The 25,202-nt window shown below is 44.6% G+C and overlaps 1 protein-coding gene across 1 annotated transcript in view; it reads left to right on the forward strand.

Moving 5' to 3' along the window:
* The window catches only part of RAD54L (RAD54 like), a 36,190-nt gene extending 10,988 nt beyond the window's left edge, over positions 1 to 25,202 (forward strand). The window contains exons 6-18 of the mRNA XM_053247265.1: positions 4,460 to 4,529; positions 5,149 to 5,437; positions 6,395 to 6,519; positions 9,604 to 9,754; positions 9,897 to 10,023; positions 10,759 to 10,833; positions 14,746 to 14,876; positions 16,998 to 17,108; positions 17,218 to 17,341; positions 19,973 to 20,051; positions 21,134 to 21,313; positions 22,784 to 22,947; positions 24,117 to 25,202. Coding sequence (XP_053103240.1) covers positions 4,460 to 4,529; positions 5,149 to 5,437; positions 6,395 to 6,519; positions 9,604 to 9,754; positions 9,897 to 10,023; positions 10,759 to 10,833; positions 14,746 to 14,876; positions 16,998 to 17,108; positions 17,218 to 17,341; positions 19,973 to 20,051; positions 21,134 to 21,313; positions 22,784 to 22,947; positions 24,117 to 24,318 — 1,828 coding nt within the window. The 3' untranslated portion in view covers positions 24,319 to 25,202. The remainder of the gene's footprint in view (positions 1 to 4,459; positions 4,530 to 5,148; positions 5,438 to 6,394; positions 6,520 to 9,603; positions 9,755 to 9,896; positions 10,024 to 10,758; positions 10,834 to 14,745; positions 14,877 to 16,997; positions 17,109 to 17,217; positions 17,342 to 19,972; positions 20,052 to 21,133; positions 21,314 to 22,783; positions 22,948 to 24,116) is intronic.

Genomic DNA, 25,202 nt, shown 5'->3' on the forward strand with positions numbered 1-25,202 from the left:
CCAGAGCGCAAAGCCAAGCTAGCCTCCATGTGTCGCTCCTTCCTCTCTCGCCCCAGGGCGGATGTCCTCGGCAGTGCAACAGCCAAAGTGCATGTCAACAGACAGAGAGGGACCAAGTCACAGGGCCTGATGCGGGAGGTGTCCATCTTGCTGCTCTGGGAGGAAAGCAACCTCCTCTTACTGGAGGCCGATCATGTCAGCAGGGTCTCAAACATCGTCGCGGACTGGCTAAGCTGGTCCCAACTAGACCCCTCGGAATGGTCTCTGGATGTTCAGGTCTTTCGGCAAACAGTAAGATGGTTTGGTCTACCCATCATGGACCTGTTCGCTGCCCCAAACAACGCCAAACTGGACCACTTTTTGTCCAGGTACCGGTCTCCCGGGGCCGAAGGCGTGGATGCTCTGATGTCTCCCTGAGCCCTGGGACTGGTGTATGCCTTTCCACCCATCGCCATTCTTTCACAGACAGTTTGGCGGATCTGCCAGCTGCAAGCGGAGGTCGTTTTAGTGGCTCCCCATTGGCTACGCCAGCCCTGGTTTTCGGACCTGATAGCATTATCCAGTGAGCCCCCGATGTCCCTGGAGTGCCACCCCGAGTTGCTCAGCCAGGGTCCGGTATTCCATCCAGAACTGGTGGCTCAGTCTCTCCACGTGAGGGTTGAGCGGAGCTCTCTAGCTGCCTGCAGCTATTCTTCAACTGTCCATGACACTATCTTGTCTTCTCACCGTCTGTTGTCAGTTAGAATCTATCAGTCCCCCTGGAAGGCCTTTTCCCAGTGGTGTTCCTCCCAGGGTATTAGGAACATAGGAAGCTGCCATATACTGAGTCAGACCATTGGTCTATCTAGCTCAATATTGTCTTCACAGACTGGCAGCAGCTTCTCCAAGGTTGCAGGCAGGAATCTCTCTCAGCCCTATCTTAGAGAAGCCAGGGAGGGAACTTGGAACCTAGATGCTCTTCCCAGAGCGGTTCCATCCCCTAAGAGGAATATCTCACAGTGCTCATTCTTCTAGTCTCCCATTCATATGCAACCAGGACAGACCCTGCTTAGCTAAGGGGACAAGTCATGCTTGCTACCACAAGACCAGCTCTCCTCTTTTGGCGTCAGTGGCACAGGTGGTTTGGACAAGGGCCTGCGGCCCAATACTCTACACCACCAGGTGTTCGTGCTCTCTTCTGTTTTGGAGGTGCAGGGGTTTCCCTCTCTATCAAGTCATCCCCATGCACAGCATTTTCTGAAGGGGGCTGCTTACAGCCCATTCAACCAGGGGTGCCACCACGTCTGCTGCTCTATCCACCCTGGCACCCCTGGTTGACATCTGCTGTGCTATTACTTGGGCCTCCTTATCCACTTTTGTGAGGCATTATAAAATCCATGACTGGACCTCAGCTGAAGTTGCCTTTGGGTGGTGGGTCCTGCAGAAGGTGGTTCCTACCTAGGGTTCAGATTCAACAGTTCCCACCCTTGGGACTTCCGATGAAGGGCTATGGTATGTCCCATGATCCTCCCGATACAACCCTCTTTTGAGGGAGAATGAATCGTTGGCACTTACCTGAAAGGTCATTCTCCTCAGAAGTATGGGTTGTATCTGCCCCACCCTTTGTTGGTCTGCTGGTCTTTTCTCTCTCTGTCCTTTCATGTGGACAGTTTCCTTTCGGGGGTGTTCTGTCTCTCCGGAGGGTGTTGTGTTAGTACTGAGGTTATATTCCTAGGCATCTTTTCCTCCCCCTTGTGAGCATTGTTATTGTTGTTGCTCTTTTCATTCTTACTTACCTTTTACTGTCTGTCTTCAGAGCACGAGAGAGCTGGCTACAAACTGAGAGGCAAGGGGATTGCCCCTCCCTCCTGGCATGAGGAAAGCTCTCTGATTGGCCATATCTGGCCAAGCTCTCTGATTGGAGGTTGAGGCAACCGCAGGAGGTCAAGGCAACCCATGATCCTCCGGATACAACTCCTACTTCTGAGGAGAATGACCTTTCAGACAAGTGCCAACGATACAATCTAATACTGCAAGAGGGATTGCTGGACACCTCCTTCATTGGCCCTGCAGAAATAGTGGAGTCCAAGACGGCCCGAATACAGATTTTGTCCACAAAGAACCCACCAAAAGCGTCACAGCAGAACGTTTCCGGGGACTGATTTAAAGCAGAAGGAGCAGAAATTAAACTCCTCACAACCCAGGATAGCTCTGCTGAATGTGAACCTGCGGATGCAATGCACACAGACCAATTTTTTATTTTTTGCTGCACGCACCAAAACCGCATAAGCCTTCACAGGGGTCCTATGTGAGCTGAGTTCTCCTCCACTTGCATTCCAGTCACTTACGCTTCAGCCCCCACAACTCCTCAGTATACCAAGGGGCCATTTTAGAAGCAGGCTGGAAGGGAGCAATCATATCTACTGCCCTGGTGAGTTCCCTATTCCAGGTTCCCACCAGGGCATTAACAGAATCACTGGCTGCACCAACTTCGAAACCCTCCAAGTGTTTTTGGAATCCTGTTGGGTCCAGCAGCATTTTTGGGCAGAACATTCTAATAGGTCCACCACCCCTGCAGGTGTGGATTATGGCTGTGAAACCAACCTTAACCTGGTAGTGGTCCATCCATGACAATGGGGAAACCCCCGGATCCCCCACTCATGGAACACCCCCCTGATCAGAACAAAAGACCACATTGAGTGTGTGGCCGGCAACATGAAGCTGGTTCATAAACTAATTGGGATAGGCCCATAGTTGTCATGGCCATTATGAACTCCTGAGCTGCACCAGAGAAGCCAGCCCCAAACTGAAGCCTCCCAGCATCAAAAGTCTAGGAAACCAACACCAACTCCACGACCAGCTCCGTCAGCTCAGTTAGGGAGTCAGTTGGGCAGCTGAGTGGACAGTACACCAACAGAATTCCCAATCTATTCCTGGTTCCCAGCCTCAAAAATATGCACTCGATATAAGTCAGCTGTCTCACAGGGGCCCTAGCAAGGGAGATGGTATTCTTATGGACCACAGCTACTCCACCCACCCCCTCCCACTCCCCCTGGCCTGCTCCACGACAGAGTATCCTGGTGGGAGAAGCTGAGCTTACACTGGACCACTTGCCTCCCCCTACCAGGTCTTAGTTATACATGCCAGGTCAGCTCCCTCCATCCACGATCAAATCATGGACATTTTCTGTCTTATTCTGAACCGACCAGGCATTGCAGAGGAGCAAGGCCAGTCTCTGGGTCATTAGAGCTGCTCCCCAAGGCCTGAGAGTTGACAAGGCAGTTGGAAGTAGAAACACTTACTAAATTACTGGTTTCCCTTCCCCTGTAACAGCCAGCTGTTCTGCCAGCACCAAATTTTCTGTTCCCCACCACTACAGTAATAGCTGCCCCAGAACTGCTGGATGCACCTCCCACACCATCCCACTCAAGAGAACACATTTCTGCAAAGAGGCCTGGCACAACCCAATAAAAGTACAGTAACCTCTAGCCCAGACCTCCACCCCTTACCCCCGCAATATAAGGGCTGCCCCCCTTTGGAGGGTGGCTTTGGCGGTTGCTTGCCTCCTGCTGCACCTGCCAACACAGCCCCTCCTTATATAGCCCCCGTCCCTCTCACAAGAGACACCTGGGGCAAAGCTGGTACAATGAGTGCGGGCAGATGTTGATTATCAGCACTCAAAAGGAGGGAACTGAAACCAGCTAGGCTGCAATGCTGAAGCAGCCAATGTTCTGCCTTTTTCTTCTGGCCAGCAAAAAGCGGGTGTGTGTGAGGAGGGGGGCGGGACAGCGGGTGGCTGTTAATCTTACTCACGATCTGGCAGGGGAGATAGGCCGGCAGAGTCAAGGACACAGACTCTCTCCCTGGTCTTCTCCCAACACCCTAACCGACCAATTAGGGGATTAGGTTTCTGCATGGCCAAAAAAAGGTGGACATCAGAGAAATAAAGTGCTAATACCATGCTCTGCAGGTCTCCACCTGTCAAGTGAGGCCTCCCCAAACCCCCAATTTTGGCTATTTCCCACAAAAAATTGCAGCAAAAAATGCCCCTCACCTCAAGAAAGAGTTACAAAATGGTGGCCAGAAATGATCTCAGAGGTCATATCCGGCCACCTAGGAACCATGGATATGTGGATTTTAACTCATTGTTTAACTGCATATATGGTGGTGAGGTGCACATGGCCCAACTGCGGATGCATGAAACCATGGGTGCCGGGGCCTCAGATGGTGAGGTCCACTTGTACTGTGTAATTTCATCTTAATGTAGCCAAGGCATCTTTTGAGTTTGTGTTAGCCTTGAACTAGACCAGTGCTGACTGGAATCTGAATATGAGAATAACCATCTGGTCAGAGCTCCTCTCTTTTGTGAAGCTGAGTGGTACAATAGCACAGTAGTTCTTGTCTTCCTTGAGAATCTTCTTCAGGATAGCACTTAGACCATTGCACTCACTCAGATCCATCTTCTGTTTGTTTCCTGAAGGGACAAAGTGCCTGTTCATGTTGTGGTGGATCCTATTCTCAGTCGCATTTTACGACCCCATCAGAGAGAGGTGAGTATTCTGAGAAAACAAATACAGTAGCAGTTCTGGTGAACTTGCTATTTTAAAGGGATTCTGAAGACCACATTGCTTTAGACTGCATGGAGGATGTTGTCTGAGATGCAGTAAATGATACTATTTGGCTATTATTGAAACCATGCACCATGTGTGGTACATTTTTCTATCATTTTCCAGTTTCCCATGCCCTGTTTCTCTTAGTTGTGGGGAGGGCAAGGTCACTGAATCATTCTCTGATCAGTACTGGATATCTGCATCATCCTGTACAGCTAGTCACTCTAAGAGGCTTTATTTAAGTGCAGCAGCTTGTGCATTTGAGACATCTGCTGTCATGCATCTTGTCTTGAATAGTGACATTCTCCCAGCTAAATATTTAATTTCAGGTTCATGTGACTGTTCTTGCTGTTTAATGTAAGAATTCTGAAGGCTTTCAACTACTTTGAATTCTGCTTCAGGATTTTTAGCACTACGATAAACCAGATGTTTGTATGTGTTGTAGTTCATGTAATTGTACAAAGTACACTGTAAGATATTCCAGTTCAGCTAGATAGCATAATATGATCATTTCTATTTTGTAAGTCTGGTCTGATCTAACGAAAATTCTTTTGTGCAGGGGGTGAAGTTTCTTTGGGAGTGTGTGACGAGCCGTCGGATCCCTGGGAGTCATGGCTGCATTATGGCGGATGAAATGGGTCTGGGTAAGACCTTGCAGTGTATCACTCTAATGTGGACACTCCTGCGCCAAAGTCCAGATTGCAAGCCTGAAATCGACAAGGCAGTTGTGGTCTCGCCCTCCAGCCTGGTGAGAAACTGGTACAATGAAGTGGGTAAATGGCTTGGAGGAAGGATCCAGCCACTGGCTATTGATGGAGGCTCCAAGGAGGACATAGACAATAAGCTAGGTATGAAGGCTGTACAATATGTGCTGCTTTTTGTTACTATATTTGAACACAAGGACACAGCACTACCTGAATTGCTGAACAATTTCAAAGTAAATTAATACCATTATCACATTCTTAGCAGGCCTCATTTAGTGAGTGACTGTTGTGATTCATGTTGAGTAATTTGAAGTTTTTTATGTTTGTGAATGGAGGATAAAGCAACAGAAATAGCTGTGAGTAAGGCAAAAAGTGCAGAACTGTGAGTAAGGTGACAAGTGCAGAGGAGGCAACTAAGGTTTTCTGGTGGCTTGTTGGATGGTCTGGACTGAGTCCCAGCCAACTCAGTCATGGATTAGCTAAGTCACTTGGGATGGTTTTGCTGAAGGCTATGTGGCTTGCGAAACCCTGTAGCAAAATACAGCAGTCCTGTCTTTAAGCACTTACCTAGTTGCTATTGGTGACCTGAAATTTATGACTGGGCAAGTGGAATTGGCAGAGCTTTTTCTTTTATTTTCCAGCTGGAAGTGCTGATAATGTTCCCAGTGGCTGGCTGCTGCTGATCACCTCCCCTCTAGTGTGTGCCAGGAAATGAGCCTACAGGGTGACATAAGGTCATTTTCTGGTGTGTGCTAGAGGAAATTTCCCCCCACAAAAGTAATAAGCCCTGCCAGCACCACCAGCCAGAAGGGTAAATCACCTGAAGCAGGCACATAAAATGAATTTGCAAGCAGGTGAATGTTGGCGGCTTAAATACAAAGCTGCAGTACAAGAAAGCACAAAAAAGGGGGAAAGAGAAGGAGAAAATGCTTCTCTTGATGCATTAAATGGGAAAGTGACCAACTTGGACTCATTTTTAATGTTGGATGCATGGTTCTTGCAGACGGGTTGATCCTTAATGCTTACACCTTTCTCCCCTCTGGCTTTCAAATACACTTTCATATATCTCCCTCTCTTTGCCATTTTTACTTTCCCCAATAGTTGGATTTATGAATCAGCGAGGCCTAAGAGTCCCATCTCCCATCCTGATAATTTCCTATGAGACATTCCGCCTTCATGCTGAAGTTCTTCAGAAAGGGAGTGTTGGTCTGGTCATATGTGATGAGGTATGTGGAAGGTGTCAGATGCTTTCAGTTGCTAGGAGTCATCATCCATAGAGTCAAAGCCATGTGGTCAAAATACCCATGAAGTTAATCATATCATTAGCTCTAGCTTGCTTGTTCTTTTTCTGATGAAATAATGTGCAGTTGACATGCAATCTTTATTGGGAACATTAGGTGGTTGCTTCCAATATGGTAGTGGGTGGTTGTTGATTTATTTTTATACTTACATCCTGCTCTTCCTCCGAAGAGCTCAGAGCGGTGTACATGGTTATTTTTATCCTCACAACAACCTTGTGAGGTAGGTTAGGCTGAGAGCTACATGACTGGCCCAGAGTCACCCAGTGAGTTTGATTATTCTCTCTGTTTATAGACTTCTTATGATGCTAGAGCTTTGTTTTAATCAGAGTAAACATTTTGCATTGGACATGTTAAGAAATAAATATTCTTATGTTCCAAGATCTTACATTCAGCCAGTACATGAAGAAGGCGAAGCTTGCAAATTGGCACTGCATTCATGTAATGGAAGAAATCATTTGCTTAAGTTAGGTGGGCAGGAGGAATAGGTGTTATATCCTGTACTTCTGTGTAATGCGCAGTCCAGCATATTATTGTCACTATTAAGTAGGGCAGCCTAGATACTGGGGAATGAGAAAGGTGAGGGCTTGGCAAGTCAAGCTACTACTTGATAAGGGAGGAGAGCTGGTCTTGTGGTAGCAAGCCTGAATTGTCCCTTTTGCTAAGCAGGGTCCACCCTGGTTTGCATTTGAATGGGAGACTACATGTGGGAGCACTGTAAGATATTGCCCTTAGGGGATGGGCAGAGAACCTCCATGCTTGCATGCAGAAGGTTCCACATTCCCTCCCTGGCACCTCCAAGTTTGGGCTGAGAAAGACCCCTGCCTGCAACCTTGGAGAAGCTGCTGCCAGTCTGTATAGATAATACTGAGCTAGATGGACCAATGGTCTGACTCGGTATAAGACAGCTTCCTATGTAGATAGGCAGGGGTGGGACAAAGGGGGCATAGAGTGGGATTCAGGAGAATATAAAGGTAGAGCACCTGCCAAAGGCCTCAGGTTCATTCCCTGGCATCTCCAGATAGGGTTGGGAAAGACTTCTGCCCTAAACCCTGAAAAGTTACTGCCAGTCAGTAGGCAATACTGAGCTAAATGGACCAATGGTTTGATTCATTAGATGACAGCTTCCTATGATCCTCTGTAAAGCACGTCCAACAAACTAGACATTAGTTTCTTCCTTATACTCACTCTCTCTCTCACCCACTGAAACTATTTAAGATTACTGTATTCTCGTATCAGTATGTGGGGCGCTTCCTGGCTCCCCACCCCCAAATTCCCAGAAGGAGGAGAGATAGAGTTTAGCATGCACCCTTTCAAAGAGGAGAACTCTGTTCTGAATATAACATGCTTAGCTGTTTTACTGTGGGGAAAAGCAGAAGCCAAAGCATCATTTATTTAGTGTATCTATCATTCTTCTTCGGGGTCTCTGTGCATCACACTTGGGTTATACACCTGTGCAGAGCCAAGTTCTGGAACCTTCCAAAGCTTCACCAAATAAGGAAAAAAGAGCGGGAAGACCCACTCCCCCATAGGATAATCCCTACTCTACCTCAGTCTTTCGTTGACCACTGCTAGAGCAAGATCTTGGAGCTTTCCTCTGCCTTCACCTAATACCTACTTCTACTGTTTTCCTCTATTCCTCTTTATTCTATTTCCTACCCTGTATATATTTCTGACCATCCATTTTGTATTTGGGTTTTCTTGCGGTCCCACCCCCACCCCCCGCCGCTGCCTTGGCGGTCCTATGGGATGTCGTCTTTTATGGATGCAGCACCTAAAATAACTTTCACATATGAAGCTGTCTTAAACTTAATCAGGCCATTGGTCTGTCTAGCCCAGTACTGTCTACCCTGATGGCAGCAGCTCTCTAAGGTCTTAGGTAGATGTCTTTTCAGCTTTGCTAGCTGAAGTGGAGATGTCGGGTTTTAGTGTAGACCCTTTTGGCTGCAAAGCATGTATTTCATCACTGAACTATGGTCCCTCCTTTGTTACAAACTAAGTGGAGTTTTAACTGATATTTGATCATATGACTCTATTGTAAGGAAAACAGATTTACCCAGATTTTCCCATCAATCAATTAATTAATTAAATTAATTAATATACCACCCATCCCAGAATGACTCCAGGTGGTTAACATATGGAAATTTAAAATAACATAACATTTAAAATTGTTAACAGAAACATAAGAGAAAAGCAATTAAAATTAACATAAAATTCATTTTAAAAACATTTAAAACAGTTAAATATTATTTACACTTGCCACTTCAAGCGGCCACTTGCTATCTTTTTTATTCTGAGAGCTGGAATCCAGATCAGATATTCTTTTCAAATTTCTGCTGTAATTTTCATGAAGCACGAGGGAGAAACACAACACCTTGTTCCTTTTTAGGAGCAACTTGATCCAGTACAGCTTCTTCTCAGCACACTTGTCTTTGACTGTGTCTTCCCCTTGCAGTCTTGCGTTGAGCTCTAGTGGCACCTAGTGGATTGAGCCTGTTTGTATAGAGGTGCTGCTAATCATAGAGAGATGTCTATTTATAAAAGCACACCTGATAACTGTACTCGCAGCTTTTGTGATCAGAAAGCAGCAATGTATCTTTGTGCCCTCTAATTATTTCTGTAAGACAAATGTATTCTCCTGCTTTGATAAAAGTAAATGAGGTTATTCATACAAGTGAAAACTGTGCCCTACCCAGGTTTGGAAGCTGTGTGTGCTCCCAATTTTCAGTTGTGTAGGAGCAAACAACTAGATAGCAAGAGGGAGAAGTGATTGTGTGGTAAAATCAAGGTAAGAGGAAAAGCTGGGTAGCTTTCCCTCCTACCTTGATTCCATACAATCACAGCTCCCTCCTCCTTCCTAGCTGTTTGCTCCCACACATCTGAAAATTGGGAGCACACACAGCTTCCAAACCTGGGTAGGGCACAGTTTTCACTTGTATGAATGACATCAAAATGTAGCAAATTACTCTTCCTACCCAGACATGTGATTTGTCCTTCAATGATTTTTTTCAGGGCCACAGACTGAAGAACTCGGAAAACCAAACCTACCAGGCTCTCAACAGTTTGAAAACACCACGCCGGGTGCTCATTTCAGGAACTCCAATTCAGAACGACCTCCTTGAATACTTCAGTTTGGTACATTTTGTCAACTCAGGCATTCTAGGTAAGGACTTTTAACAGCATCATAACGTAGGGATCAGCAAATGACAGTAGTCTTGTGTGAATAATGTTTAATACAATATTGACGACAAAGAGAGGACTGATGTTTATCTCTGTTTCTCTTCTGTTTTTTATGTTTTGGACAGGGACAGCCCAAGAATTTAAAAAGCACTTTGAAATTCCTATCCTGAAAGGCAGGGATGCAGATGCGACTGAAACAGAGAGGCACAAAGGAGAGGAGAGACTTAAAGAGCTCATCAGCATTGTGAACAGGTGAAGTTCAACATCTTTTTTTTTATCCTAAAATTGCTTATCTTCCTTGTTGCAGCCCCTCAGATGAAGCTGGGGATTTTCCACTGTATGAGCCCTTCAATTCTTTGTATCATCTTAATAGTCTCTGTCAAAAGCTCAGAAAGCCCAATCCCTTTTAGTTAATTTTTCATGTTTCCAGAATTCATTTCTTCCCTGTAAGCAAGGCATTACTTGGTGCTGGTTGTTTTCTTCATTGTCATTAGTTTAGCAAGAGAACTGGACTGTATGAAAATGGATGTTGACCTAGAAAAGCTTTTGTCCTCATGTGTGGCCCTATCAGAATCTACTATGAACAGGCAACCTCTTAGCATGTAGCTGATCGAAGAGTAAAGGCAGGAATCTACAATTATGAGCTGCCATTAAAATTGTGGTTGTCAGGATCCCCCCTCTGGCCCTGATCAGTCTCTTCTACTCATCTCAAAGACTGGAGCTGTAAAGGGTGGCAGGGGCTTCTCAGTTTGGCTCTGTGCCTCCAAGGCACTGTGGGAGCTGGAGAGGTGGTGGAGATCTCTATGCAACTGCAGGATTATCCCTGCTTGCTTCTGTAACTAAAAGGTTGAAAGGAAGGCTGAGACCTTGTTGTGCTCACCAGAGGCAGCGATACGCTCCACAGCAAGTGAAATTGTAGAACCCCAATAATTGATGCCTTTAGATTTTCATGCTGGTAGCATTTAACTTTGTTTTGTTTCTTTCTAGATGTCTCATTAGGAGGACTTCAGATATTCTATCCAAGTATCTGCCTGTGAAAATTGAGCAAGTAGTATGCTGCAGGTAAAAGGCAAAAGAGCAACTTATAACATTGGATTTATTTATTTTTTACTTAAAGTAGAAGTGTGATGGATTCAGCATTGTACTGGAGTCTTTATATTTTCATTGAATATAGGGCTAAGAAAGAGTCATAAACTCTCTGGGCTCTAGTGTACTGGGTGTCATGCTGATCAGGGTAGCATGTTGAGGTCATTCACACAAGCGAAAACTGTGTTCTACGCTGGTTTGGGAGCTGTGTGTGCTCCCCATTGTTAGTTGTGTGGGTGCAAAAAACTAGGTAGGAGGAGGGTAGGGCTGTGCACGGAACTGTTTTGTGTGTTTCAGTTTGAATTTGAACTGAATTTGAACTGAATTTGAACCGAACTGCTGGTCCGCAAACCAGTTTGTTAGAAATGACCGGCAATTTGGTTCATGCACTTGAAACAGTTCAGAATTCTTATAAAGGGAATCCAGTAAGGATTCCCCTTTACAAGCAACGGGGGATCCCAGCAACTAAAAGGGGGTTGAAAACGGCAGGTGGGAGATCACCTTACACACTGTGGTTCCTTGGTGGTGGCGGCAGGCTGGCAGCAGTTCTTCTAGGCCCCACTGGTGCTTCCCCCTCCCCCTCCCCCATCAGTGCAGACTGACAGAGGCCTGGGATCTTGAGAAACTTGGGATTTGGATAGAGTTCCAGGTCTCGCGAAGCTTGTGAGGCCTGGAGGCAGGGTATGTAAAGAAGACCTGGCCTGTCACTGATGAGGGTCTCTGAGGAAGACCTTCCTCATGCTGGCCCTGCTCTGCCTCCAGCAGTCCCCCCCCCCCCGCCCACCATTCAACCCATGCTGCAGGGAGACAGGCCAGCACTCGAGGAGTCGGCATTCAGGTGGTTGTGCAGAGAGAGAGGCCAGCACTCGAGCGCAAGTGGCGTCCCGGCCCTCTGGTGCCCCCTGCTCTACAGGGGATATTGTGTTAGAGCACCCTGGCAGGGAGAAAGGCCAGCACTTAGGAGAAACCCCCACTGCAGGGGGAAAGGCCAGTGCTGAATTTGTTGGGGGTGGGGGGGGAGGCCAGCAACCTCTCAAAAGGCAAAACTGACCTCTCATTGACTGTACATGAATCACATAGGTATTGGCTTTTGATGTTGTTGGATCTGTAGTCTGCTTTCTTGTTCCTCAGTAGGAGCCCCATAAGTTCCTATACCTTTACCCTTCCCCACCCCATCTGTGGCCATAGCCATTTCCGTCTTGACTGCTGCTAATACACACACGAGGAAATGTGCTAGCATGTCCTGGGAACCTGATAGCTACAGAAAGCAGCAGGGATGCAGACTGGGTGACATTTCTGGAGCAGCAAGTTATGGGCTGCAACCTTGGGTATGCTACAGTTTAATTAAGGACCATTTTCTATTTGTTGAGTAGAAAAACAAGACAAATAAGTTTCAAGCAACAGCTTAATGAACAGGGAGTCATTTATCTCAGCTGCAAAGTTGAAAACCAATTTATTGTCAAGAACAGTATGACTAAGGTGTAATTGATGCTAGTAGACAGGGGATTACAAGAGAAGCTGATTACTGTACAAGAAGGACAGAATGAAATAAGCAAATAAAATGCCTTGATAGTTGATTGATTATTATTTGTAGTATTGCTACTTTATTTGTTGAATTGAGAAATTCTGTGGGAAAGGATTTTCTAAAGTCATGCTGCAGATTGGTGTTGGAACTGGCAATACAATATTTTAAATCCTGTTTCTCTTGTTGTGTTTGAGTTTGCTGGTGAGGTAAAAAGTGTAAAAGTAAATCCTAAGCTCTCTACCCTTCCACTCCTGCCTACTTTGATTTTTGACAGTGACTTAAAGCCTTTGTCTCAGAGCAAGCTCATATGAGGGAAAGAAAATGCTGAATCATCCCTGCCGAGTTGCCTGGCTAGGCCTCTCCTAAAACTATTCTGTAATAATTGGTAGGTTCAAAATGCTGCCACCAAGCACCCTAAAACCTGCAGAGAACCAGACCTGTGGATTGGGTGCTGTAATCCAAGGTTCCTCAGGAACTGGATATTGGGCAAACAGAAAAAAATCTTCCATGTGTAAGCTTACATGGGATGAGAAAACTGATAGCTGCTGAATGTCTGAGGATGTGCTTGCACCAGAGAAAACCCCCTCCCCCCCACACTTTCCTGAGTTAAAAGCCAATTCGGAGAGGCTTGTAAAAAGAAACGACTTTTTTAAAAAACAAAACAAAACACAGTTTTATTCAATTACTGCATACAGCTTCCGTCCGAGGCTTTCTAGCTTCCTTAGATACAGTTAAGAATTCTTAGTAGATTACAAAAATCGGTTGTCTTAGGCAGGCTTAAATATTTATATAGTCTTTTGCAACGCCCTAAGTAGGATGGGTATAGGCTAGTGTTTCTTATTTTAATTACATTGCCAGTAAACTATAATAAAACCATATCAGGAATATGGAAAACACACACCAAAGTAATATATGTTTTGAACGCAAAGTCTGACTAAACAAATTTCCCCCTAAATTAATCGTTCTCAAAGCCAAAGCTCAAACTTGCTTTCCTTGAACTCACCAAACTCCTGATGAGAATTCAAGCCTCCTGTAATCCTGTCTTCCCAGGATTTACAGTTATCCTCCATGGCCACATGTCCTGCTGAGCACTTCCAGCCTAGTTTCCTCTCTAATAAAGAACTCCCTTCTTCCTGTCAACAGCGCTCTCGAGGTCCCACTCACCTGGTGTATGGATTGGCTGAGCCCTGGAGTTCACCAGCCTGTCAGTCAGATAAGGGTTCACTTCTGGTTAACTCTTTAGAAGGAGTGGGGGCGGGGGGCTGACCACTACAGTGATTCTACTTATTTGAGACTCTCTCTTAGTGCCATTGGGAAAGGAAAAGATGTTTTAATGAGTGCATTTTCAAAAGCAGTGTGTATGAACTGAAAAGTAGATCTAATTTCAGAAAGCAGACTCTAAGTTAGCAGATTACTTGGGTGGAATCTAGGAGATGGAGTCAATGAAAGCTCTGCTCTTCTTGTACCCCAAACTTAGTTCTGAATTTGGAATCAGGACTTTATGCTTTAGAAAGTTTGAGTCAAGTATTATATGGTTTTTGGGTCTAAATAAGTCCATTATGGATATAGTATAACTATAGCTTTATAATGATCAACGTGTTGCAGGTTACTTCTGTTAAGGGCTTTTTACACACTCAACATTTAGATTAGCCTTGAGCTAATCAACTAGCTGAGGAGTATGAAAACCTCCAACTTAGAGGATGAACCACTATGTAGTTGTGAGTTAGCATGAGGTATTGTATAGACAGTTTTAAAAGGTAAGAATTCTAGAGAAAAACACCTAGCTTTCTAGTACAGCATATGTAGAACATAAAACATAGACAAAGCATAAGACATCAAAATAGAATTGATTATAAAGGACTTTATATGAAAGATGATGTCAAGGACTTTCATTCTTGACTTATTTTTACTGGCAGCTTTCAGTAAACTGCCAGAAGCACAACCTGATTCTCCATTTGGAAATTAGACTCTATCTTAAAATTGTGCATGATCAAACAGAAAATACATCAGCATTCCAATCAGAAAACGTTCCCTTCAATGAAAACAGGCTATCACACACAACTTTCATTGACATCCTTCTTTGTTTTGCTGTTACTCAGATATAATTAACACTTTTCATGTAGACAGAAATCCTTTCATTGTTCTTTTTGAGGAGTAGAGAACAGTTTAGATAATTGTATCTGGGAAACATCTGATTCACAAAAACATCTTGAAAGAGGTTGGATTTCCAGTAAAAAGGTGGTCATCTTCTAGGTCAGAGTTTAATCGAATAAGAAAGGTTGATCTTACTCTTTATATTCACGACAAACTGTTCTTTATATCCATGACAAACATCGCACAATCAGTGTCTTGTTTCACTTCAGGCTGACTCCCCTTCAGGCTGAGCTGTACAAACGCTTCCTGAATCAAGCAAAACCAGCTGAAGATCTGAAAGATGGAAAGATCAGTGTTTCATCTCTCTCCTCAATCACGTCTCTAAAAAAGCTCTGTAACCGTGAGTAGATCTGCCAATTTATTGTATTTATATTTATACTATAATACCATACCCTAATGGTGCAGAATGCGATATGGGAAGCTAGCAACAATATAACTATCTGTCCCTGAGGGCTTTGCAGTCTGAAGTTGAACTGTTTGTTCCCAACAAGTAACTAGAGATCCAAAACCGAAGGTGTAGGAGAGAAGCCAACCAAGCTGGAATTATGGAATTAAAAAAAAGAATAAAGACCATGAGAGCGATGGTAGTAACTTGAGCTTATACTGAACAGCATGATGTTCTGGCTTCCATTTTCAAATTCCATTTTGAGAAATGGCAAAGTTAGTTTGTAATATTGGTATTCTACAGTCTCTCACCTGCCTGATTTCTTAATTAATTTATTTGTAATCTATTGCATAACGTACCTGTAGACTTAAATTATGAGAACAATTAAGGCAAATGCATAAAGGACTGAAAAAGCCTTTTTGGGGGTGATGGCAACTATTTCTGAACTTCAGTTTTTCAGTGGATGGCTTAATACAAGTGCAGTAACCCACCATTCCAAAAGCAGGGCATGTGTGCTCATCCCATGCTTCTCCAAACCGTATTCTTGCTTCTATCTCACTTCTATTGTCTCCTGCTAACTGAGCAAAAAAGCACCTTTTTAAAGTGGTGATTCTCTTTATTGAGCAAGAGGAGAGCAACTGGCCCTATCCATCTTCAGTACAACATTTCCTCCAGTGGCTGTTGCTGGTGTCTACCTTATGTTTCTTTTAAGATTGTGAGCCTTTTGGGAACAGGGAGCCACTTTATTTTTATTCATTATTCATTTATTCATTCAATGTAAATCACTTTGGGAACTCTGTTGAAAAGTGGTATATAAATATTTGTCATACAGGAGAGCCCCCTTATTCGTGGGGGTTCCATTCCACAGGTGGGGGGGAATCATGGATAGTGAAACCACGGATAACGGGGCATTAGGGCAATGGGAATTGGGCGATTAGGTTCCTGAAGCAGTGGGGCATGCAAAGATGCTGGTGAAAATGTTGCAAAAGGCCAGCGAAAATGGCGCAAAGGAGCTGGTGCATAAGGACTGGCGAAAACGGGATAAAAATGGACTAAATGTGGGGGAAATGGGGGGTGCCCTACTATGCTATGTCCCCAGTGTTCAGCAATGCCCCACCAAATTCAAATTTCTTTTTGTGTGTGAAAAACTGCATTTTTCCTTTAAAAACAAAACTGCAAAAAGGAGCCGCAAAATGGTGGGCGGAAATTACTTCTGAGGTCATTTCCACCCATCCCCGACCTGTGGATTTGCAAGTCTTAACTCCTTAAATGCCTAATTTTTTCATGTATAACAAAGTCGGGTAGCAATTACCCAACCCAGGATACACTTAACCACAGATGCCGGATCCATGATTAATGAGGTTCTCCTGAATTTGTATTTGTATTGAACTTTGAGAGACTCTGTAGATGGCATCATCTATCAGATAATCACTTTAGGGATGAGCTTCCCATTATTCCCAATGGGAGGGTTGTCACTACAGTGATGATGCAATTGTTAACAGTAATGGAGCCTCTCTGAGCTCAGTAGAAGGGAGGATGTGGTTGAACAGTGATTGGGTCTGGGTAAGTAGAATATGTATGTTCAAAATCCCATACAGCCTTGAACAGGGTAAACAACTCTCTTACTTTGGATAAGTCCACTTGAGCTTATCTCACAAGGTTGTGTTTGAAAATGAAAATTACTCTGTAGATTACAAAGGTTTGCTGGTCAATGACTGAATAAATTTATCTCTCTGTAGATCACAAAGGACTGGAAAATCATTATCATTGCCAGAAATTGCTGTAAATAAACTAGTGATTCTTTACTCATAACATATGAAGGCATAGTGGTTAGATCTTTAATTGTGTGTACTGTATTACTTACATGGGTATGTGAAAATACAGAGCAATACATATTGTCTATAGATGATAGGTGACAATTGGGCTGAGCACTGAGTTAGTTTCAACTATCTCACTATGCAGACACTTTATGGTTTTGCAAAGAAACAGTTTCCATTCTGCTAAGCCGAACCTTCTGCCTTATTAAATGGGAAGTTTGCTAGTAAAACTGCCTTGTAATAACTCTGTGTTCTCCAGACCCTGCACTGATCTATGAGAAGTGTGTAGAAGAAGAAGAAGGGTTTGTGGGTGCTCTGCAGTTGTTTCCTCCTGGCTATGGCACTAAATCCCTAGAACCTCAGCTCTCAGGTAAACATTGCTGCAAAAAATCACTCTAAATATTGGTGCAGGGATTTGGATTGGGAAGATTCCTCAATACTATGTACTAACTGTGGGTTCCCCCCCCCCTTCCTTTCAGGAAAGATGCTGGTCTTGGACTACATCCTTGCAGTTACCAGGAGTAGCAGTAATGATAAAGTAGTTCTAGTCTCCAATTATACTCAGACACTGGACCTCTTTGAAAAACTCTGCAGAACTAGGAGGTATAATGACTTAGGTTAATTGTTTTTTGTGGATGTGGGTAAGGAAGAAAACCCACTATTGGTCAGTATTCATTTTTATAGAAAGTTTCTGTAGCTAAAGGGAACGCCTTTTGATAGAAATAATGGGAATTGTTTGGTCTGTGCTCTACTATGAGTCGGGTCACATGTACAGTTTAACTGCATTTAGAGCTAACCATGTTTGTAACAAGCAGTACACCTGAACATGGAAAACTGCAGTTAAGCCTCAAAAGTTAACTCCAATCTGCCCCTTCTAACTCCAATATGCACCTGAGATTTTTCCTATTGTTCGCCGCCAACAACTGCAGTTATGCCACCAAAGTGTTAATCCTGAACTCAAACCCGTCCCTAACCACAATTAAGTGCCCAGTTCCTAACTCCAATCATAGAGGAGGCGGCTACTCCAGGCATTCTGCACTTCTCACTGGCAGCCTCTCAGAAAATCATCCCCGCCCTTCTTGTTAGCTGCACAGCTATGGAGTTGCCAGGCTACAGGGATGCCAAAACATACTGTCCCAGATGTACATATGCTGTAACACTGGCCCTGGCCTGGGAGTTTTGAATGTCTTGAAAGGTTCACTCCGCAGCCCACTGCCCACAGGATGCATGAAAATGGTTTGCTATTGCCGGGGTCTGAAAGGCAGACCCCCGAAGGGATTCCAGAGCAGCCAAGTTCTATTTTTCAACAAATTAGGGTGGAGAAGGAAGGCCCAGCCTCTTCCCCTTTTGGGGGTGGGTGCCCAGAGAAGCCAGCTCATTAGCAGGACAGTCTTGGGTCAGCAGAGATCCTTCTTCAAGGAGACCTCAATCCAGCCCAGGGTTCAGTGGCCAGTCATGAAAGTGGCAGGCCAGGGGGTACCCCCATACAGTTCATGAGAAAGACTGTCAAAGCGGAGAGAAGTGGGCTGGCCTGATAAATCTGCCATGATGCCAGGTGGCAAAACATACCCATCTCCACCTAACACCTTGCAGGAGTGCTATCCCGGGAATACATTCCCGGTGTTGGTGACAATGGGCAAGTTGCCACGATCCCGTGCCCCCTGCCTGCACGGCCATGTGCACAAGTGTTCTCTTTCCAGTACTACAGAGTGGCAGCCCCCTCTCCTGTCCATCCCTGTGACCATGGCGGCTGGGCGGGCCAGTAAGCAGGAGTCCTGAATGGGTGTGTACCTATGCTCAGCCCTCAAGCAGCACCGTGCATGTGCCAGGGCAAGGTGGCATCTATATGTCCTCTTGGAGCTTTCAGGCACACAGATAGGAAGAGTGTGCAGAGCTTTGGGGGGATCCGCTCTCTTTCTTGACATAGAAAGGGTGGGGTAGTGGGGTAGGGGCTAACAGCCCCCCATCACTCATGAACAAGGCTGGGTCTACTCGGAGATAGGCAAAATATTATGAGTGTGGAACTGTCCATGCGGACTACATCCGCTCATGAGAGAAACAGTCCATGGGTGCTTTAAGTTGAGCTATGTTGGGATCTGGTGGGTGGGGGTGTCCTGGTGACTGCTTTCTTGCTCCCACTGATGGTGGCCGGGGTGTCAGGGAAGTCAGCCCCCTGCCCGGCTATCCACACCTGTGCACAAGTGCGCCATTGCCAGCAGCCCTTGTGGTTGACCAAGGTGCAGGTCTGAGGAAAGTACCCTCTCCCTACCTTCCCCATGCCTGCTCATCTACATATGGTGCACAGACGAACCAGTCCCGGGAACTTTGAAACTCTAGTGGATGTGCTGTCCTGTTGGACCTTCCCATGGTGGTGTGCACGGTCAGGCTATAGATGGTGGGGTGTGGGGATGTCCTCCGTGGTGAGTGCAATGCAGAGGAAGGATGAGGGGAGAGGAAAAGTCCTCCCCCTTCTGTTTTTAAACAAGGATAGTCGGGGGCCCCACTAGAGGGGGGGGCCCCCCTTGGATTTCCTGGTGGTTAAGTGGCCAGCTGAGCTTGCAGTCCGCAGGTGGGAATAGCACCTTAGAGGACACAGGCATATATTCCCAATAGACTGGCCCTCTCATGATAACCTACTGGGCTGCAAGCTGCTTGCAGTGGCTTTTGGATGGCTCTGGCCAGAGTGCTCGGTGGGGTCTCCCCTCATGACATCTTCCATGATCACGGCGGGACAGACCTCCCAGCATCCTTTGCCCTGCTCCATCTGCATATCCTGTTCTGACAAATGTGGGTTCTCCCCTCCCATCCCCAAAAGAAAGTGAGATTCCATACCTGCTGGCCCCCTGCTCCCCATGGCGATGGGAATTTTGGGGTGCGGGGACACTTGCGGGGGGGGCAGTGCCATGGCTAGCAGAAACAGTGCTGGCATTGTCAGGCATTTAAAGGGCTTTTGATGTGTTTCCCTTGACAGGGTCATATTGGCACTTTGAAAAAGTTGGAAATTGTGTCCAATCGCATCCGAGTGGCTGACGCAGTGACACTTTGCCCACAGTCTGGCCGTAGAGTTGGCTGGGATTGGGTTGGGAGGCTGAGTGGCAGGGAGGGGCCCGGGGATGGGAATTTGTTAATACTCAGTAGTAAATGTATTGTCAGAATTGTCTTGTGTGTGAAGAGTGAAATTACTATTTAAAGTTTGTATTGGTAGCATTTTCCTAACTTGTATGTTTGTGCCAGGTATCTGTATGTTCGTCTGGATGGCACCATGTCCATTAAAAAGAGAGCAAAGATAGTGGAACGTTTCAACAGTGTTTCTGTAAGTTACATTTCTAGGCTCATATTCTATCATTCTACAAGCCAGGGCAGGAATGATTACAATTCTGTAGTCAAAAGACCTGCATAAAAAAAGATCAACATAACTTTGTGTGTTAATGCTATGCCCGCCAGCAAGAGAACTCAACAGCAGCTAAACGCTGATACACTTCTGACTGGAACTGCCTCATGTTAACAGGATTATGTCCCAACACAAAGGAATTGCAACATTAATTATGGCATATACCTGTGTGTGTAATGACTTCTCACTGATGTACTTTCTCCTCCACATCTGCAGTGTTGAGGTTCTAAATGCAGTTCTTCACTGGCTACCCAGAGTTCAAGGAAATGCAGTATGATTAGAATGGGGAAGAGGGAGGTAATGGAGAGGTGGGAGAGATGCTGCATGCACTCATCTTTTCTTCTGTGTCTTCAAAATTGATATGTTTGCATGCCCAGTTTTCTATCAGTTAATAGCTCTTCTACCTAATTATTAACTTCCATTGAGGAGGAGAGCTGGTCTTGTGGTAGCAAGCATGACCTGTCCCCTTAGCTAAGCAGGGTCCACCCTGGTTCCATATGGATGGGAGACTAGAAGTGTGAGCACTGTAAGATATTCCTCTAAAGGGATGGAGCTGCTCTGGGAAAAGCATCTAGGTTCCAAGTTCCCTCTCTGGCATCTCCAAGATAGGGCTGAGAGAGATTCCTGCTTGCAACCTTGGAAAAGCTGCTGCCAGTCTCTGTAGACAATACTGAGCGAGATGGACCTATGGTTTGACTCAGTATATGACAACTTCCTATGCTTCATTCATGATCACTTTATCTGCAATTCGTGTTTGCACAATCAGATACCAGTGCAGGTTGCAATGGATCTCCATTACAAATAGGGGTCTAAATGACTAGATTGAGAGGTGGGAATCAACAAATTTGTTATGGCCTTGTAGAACTTCTGTGTTCATTTATCCTGCTTACCTAGATTACAGCAGGGCAATTAACTCTGAGGTGTGTTTTTGCAGAAATAAAGTATTACAATCAACACTGACATCAGTATCTGGCAGTTAATTTGAGCTTGTCTTGGCTCCGCAGAGTCCTGAATTTATTTTCATGCTGAGTAGCAAAGCTGGTGGCTGTGGCTTAAATCTCATTGGAGCGAACAGACTTGTCATGTTTGACCCTGACTGGAATCCAGCTAATGATGAACAAGCCATGGCCCGTGTGTGGAGAGATGGCCAGAAGAAGACTTGCTATATCTATCGATTGCTTTCGGTAAGACCTGAGCTAGATTCCATCACCCTGTCAGTTATTCACATCTTAAGTTACAAATGGTGAAGTCTCAGTCTGTTGCAGGGAATAAGCAAGTTCACAGCAGGTGTCTGAGAATATAAGAACAAGCCCTGCTGGATCAGGGCTATCTCATCCACCATCCTGTTTCACACAGTGGCCCACCAGATGCATCTTAAAAGCCCACAGGCAAGAGGTGAGGGCATGCCTTCTCTTCTGCTGTTGCTCCCCTGCAACTGATACTGAGAAGCATCTTGGCTCTGAGGCCGGAGGTGGCCTATAGCTACCGGACTAGTAGTCATTGATAGATCTGTCCTCCATTACTTTTAAAGCCATCCAAGCTAGTGGCCATCAGCACATCGCACTGTAGAGAATTCTGTAGATTAAATATGCGCTGTATGAAAAAATACATCCTTTTGTTGGTCCAAAATTTTCCGGCCTTCAGTTTAATGGGGTGAAACTGGGATGACCCAGTTCTAGTATTGTAACAGAGAGGGAGAAATTTTTTCTCTCTGTCTGCTCTCTCTAATCCATGCATAATGTTATATACCTCTATCATGTCTCCACATAGCCACCTCTTTTCCAAACTAAAAAGCCCCAGATGCTGTAGTCTTGCCACCATAAGGAAAGTGCCCCAGGCCCCTGATCATCTTGGTTGCCATTTTCTGAAATTCCAGTTGTTCTGATGTCTCAGCATGGAAAGCCATTAGGAATGTTTGTACTGACCATAGTGGAACCTGTTTTTTAACCCATATTGTGATACTAGACATAGGGTACTGTAGGCCAAAGGAAGAGTGCCCAAATGGAACTGCATAATTATTGCTGAATCTTTGGAAAATATACTCCTTAGTCATGTAGAGATGGTAGGGTTATCTAAGTGAGAAGGCACTTTCCTGAGGCCTGTTGCTTATGGCCAAGATCTTAGCTCATCTTGTCTGAAAAAGGAGGGCAGCAACTGAGGTTGCATCCTGTTTTTAGGTAGGATGCGTAGTCTGTTGTGAGCTTCAGCCTGGAGTCTGTTTTGCTTATCTTTTACTCTTTTTTTGCAATATAAGTAAACTACTTCCAGAACTTGGATAATAAAATGCAGAATAAATACAAAGCAGACAAAAATATTTTAGCAGTCTAACTTGGGCTGACAAATGGCATCCCAGTTGATGACCAAGCATGCCATTTGTTTCCTGCAGATGTTAAGGGTCAAACTTCAGAGCCTCCTATTCCTTACAAGAAAAACAGGCCTTTGCTGGATTAGTGTTTGGAAAGAAACACTAAAGAATGGTGGTAAATAAAGAATAGAAGACACCATCCCTCACCCGTGAACAAGGGCTTCAACCGGAGTACAGTGCATGCATTATTAGGAGCCAATTAAAATAAGTTTCTGGCTAAATAACATGTATTAAGGATCCTTGCATATTTTTTCAAATCTAGCACCAACTTGATTTTTTATTTCCTTAGACGGGGACCATTGAAGAAAAGATCTTCCAGCGACAGACTCACAAGAAGGCTCTCAGCAGCTGTGTGGTAGATGAGGAGCAAGATGTGGAAAGACACTTCTCTCTTGGGGAACTAAAGGAGCTTTTCACTCTTAATGAGTCTACTACAAGTGATACCCATGACAAGTAGGTCTAGAAAAGTGGTCACTCATGGATTTATTTTTAACATTTATATCCTGCTCTTCCTCTGAGGCGCTCAGAGCGGTGTACATGCTCATTTTTTTCCTGCTTTATTATGTATGCAAGGACTGTGGGACAGTTTTCCAATAACAAATTAGCTAAGCCCTGTGCAGAAGTTCAATCCTGTACATGCTCGATGGCCCCTCTAGATCTACCTAATGCTCACACACTAGACTTTCTGTGTAGGTCCTTGTACAAATGAGTCCAATGTGTGTAGGCCCAATCTGTTACTTGCAGTTTTTGTGGTATACTGATCAGATGGATTGGGCCTGTGTGCTGGGTGACCATGGCCCCTATGTGGATGTCAGGTGGCAACAGACTGGGGTGATCTCAGTCTGCCACTGTCCATACAGACTGAACATTTCCAGAGGCTGCTAGTTATGTCATTTACTTTTGAGCCCTCTTAAACAGAAACTGACTGATCACCTATCTGATTAGGTTCTTGACTGAAGGTTCTGGGGTACACATCTTTACTTGGTACTGCAGAATGGCCATCTTTAGTCCATCTGGATGGACTAATGCTACTAATAATAGAAACCTAATACTTTGAGACTTGGGAGATGAAAGTAGTTAGATATAGTGGTGATCACAGTACTGCCTTGGGATAAGAAGGATAAAAAATGGTCTTAATTCGGATTGATTGATCAAGTGCCATCAAGTTGGTGTCGACTCTTAGAGACCACATAGATAGATTCTCTCCAGGATGATCTGTCTTCAACTTGGCCTTTAAGATCTCTCAGTGGTGTATTCACTGCTGTCATAATAGAGTTCATCCACCTTGCTGCTGGTCGTCCTCTTCTCTTTCCTTCAACTTTCCCCAGCATTATGGACTTCTCAAGGGACCTGGGTTTTCACATAATGTGCCCAATGTATGATAGTTTTAATTCTACTCTGAAAAAAGCCTGTTTTTTCTTAGACCTCTTACCACTAACAGAATGTGACCTCTGGCAATGAGTTGCTCTTGTCCACTTCACTTTATGAAACAGAACATATTTTTAATATGTATTGCTCCTAGCTTCAGGAGTCTTCAAAATGTCCTCCAACTCTGATATAAATGCCTGGAAAGTCATGTAAAGCTTCTTGCTCCTGTCACCAAAAGGCACTCTTTGTTGCAGGATCAAGTGTCGTCGCTGTGTGAATGGCCATCAAGTCAGGCCACCTCCAGAGGGATCTGACTGCACCTCTGACCTATCCCAGTGGAACCACTGTGCTGAAAAACGAGGGCTCCAGGATGTTGTCTTGAAGACTGCTTGGGATGCTGCTGTTACCTTCACCTTCCATCATCATTCTCATGAGGAGCAACGGGGGATAGCATGACAACTAGTTTCCTGAAACCCAAGCTATTTCATTTTCTTAATAAGAGGATGAATACTTCTACTTGTTACTTTGATAGACAGCACTTGCTTCTTCCAGTAACTGAAAGAACTTCCACTGCTGTATTACCAGTTCTCTCAATTAAAAAACTGAGGGCTGAATCACTTGAGCAGAGCAGACCATACAAGTGGAACACTGGAGAAGCAAGTGTTTAATACAACCCCAAGTATTTGGCAGTGAAGAAACCAAAGATGAAAGGGGATCACTGCCAGAAAGTGCTAATAACTTGAAATATGAGTAGGTGAGATGGTTGACACTTGACTAAGACCCAGAGGACTAGAGAAGAAGCCATAATGGATTCAATAATTGTATGCCTTATAATCAGACTGACAGTCTTGGGTTTTTTCAGCTTATTTTGTTGCTGCATCAACAAAATCACCTATTTTTAGCCTATTACAAGAGAATTTTTATATCAGCTCCATTAGATAATTCAGAATTAAGATCTCTATTAAACTTCTACAATAAAGTTGCAAGTGAACTGTTTAAACCAGTGTCCCGGGGACTAAGAGAAAGCAAGGTAATATGCTTGTAATGTGACTAACTATATTGCAAGATGAAAGACCCAGGCAGGTGAATTTCTTTTGCTGTAGCATGCAAGATTTTGAAGTGTTGAACTGGGGAAAGCTTCATTTTCCAAAAGCAGAGGCATTTGCTTTGTCTACTGATTTTTATTTTCAACTGAAAGTTGGAAGATAAATTATGGTTGTAAAATTCTAGTCTGCCCTTGTGCGTAGTAGAAAAAAATCAATGGGTTTGTTTTCATCTCATTAGAATTGGTCCTCTGGACTATATTGCTTGCTTTAAAGATTAAAAACCTTTACTTTGAA

This window comes from Hemicordylus capensis, chromosome 4, assembly GCF_027244095.1.
Source record: "Hemicordylus capensis ecotype Gifberg chromosome 4, rHemCap1.1.pri, whole genome shotgun sequence".
NCBI lineage: Eukaryota > Metazoa > Chordata > Lepidosauria > Squamata > Cordylidae > Hemicordylus > Hemicordylus capensis.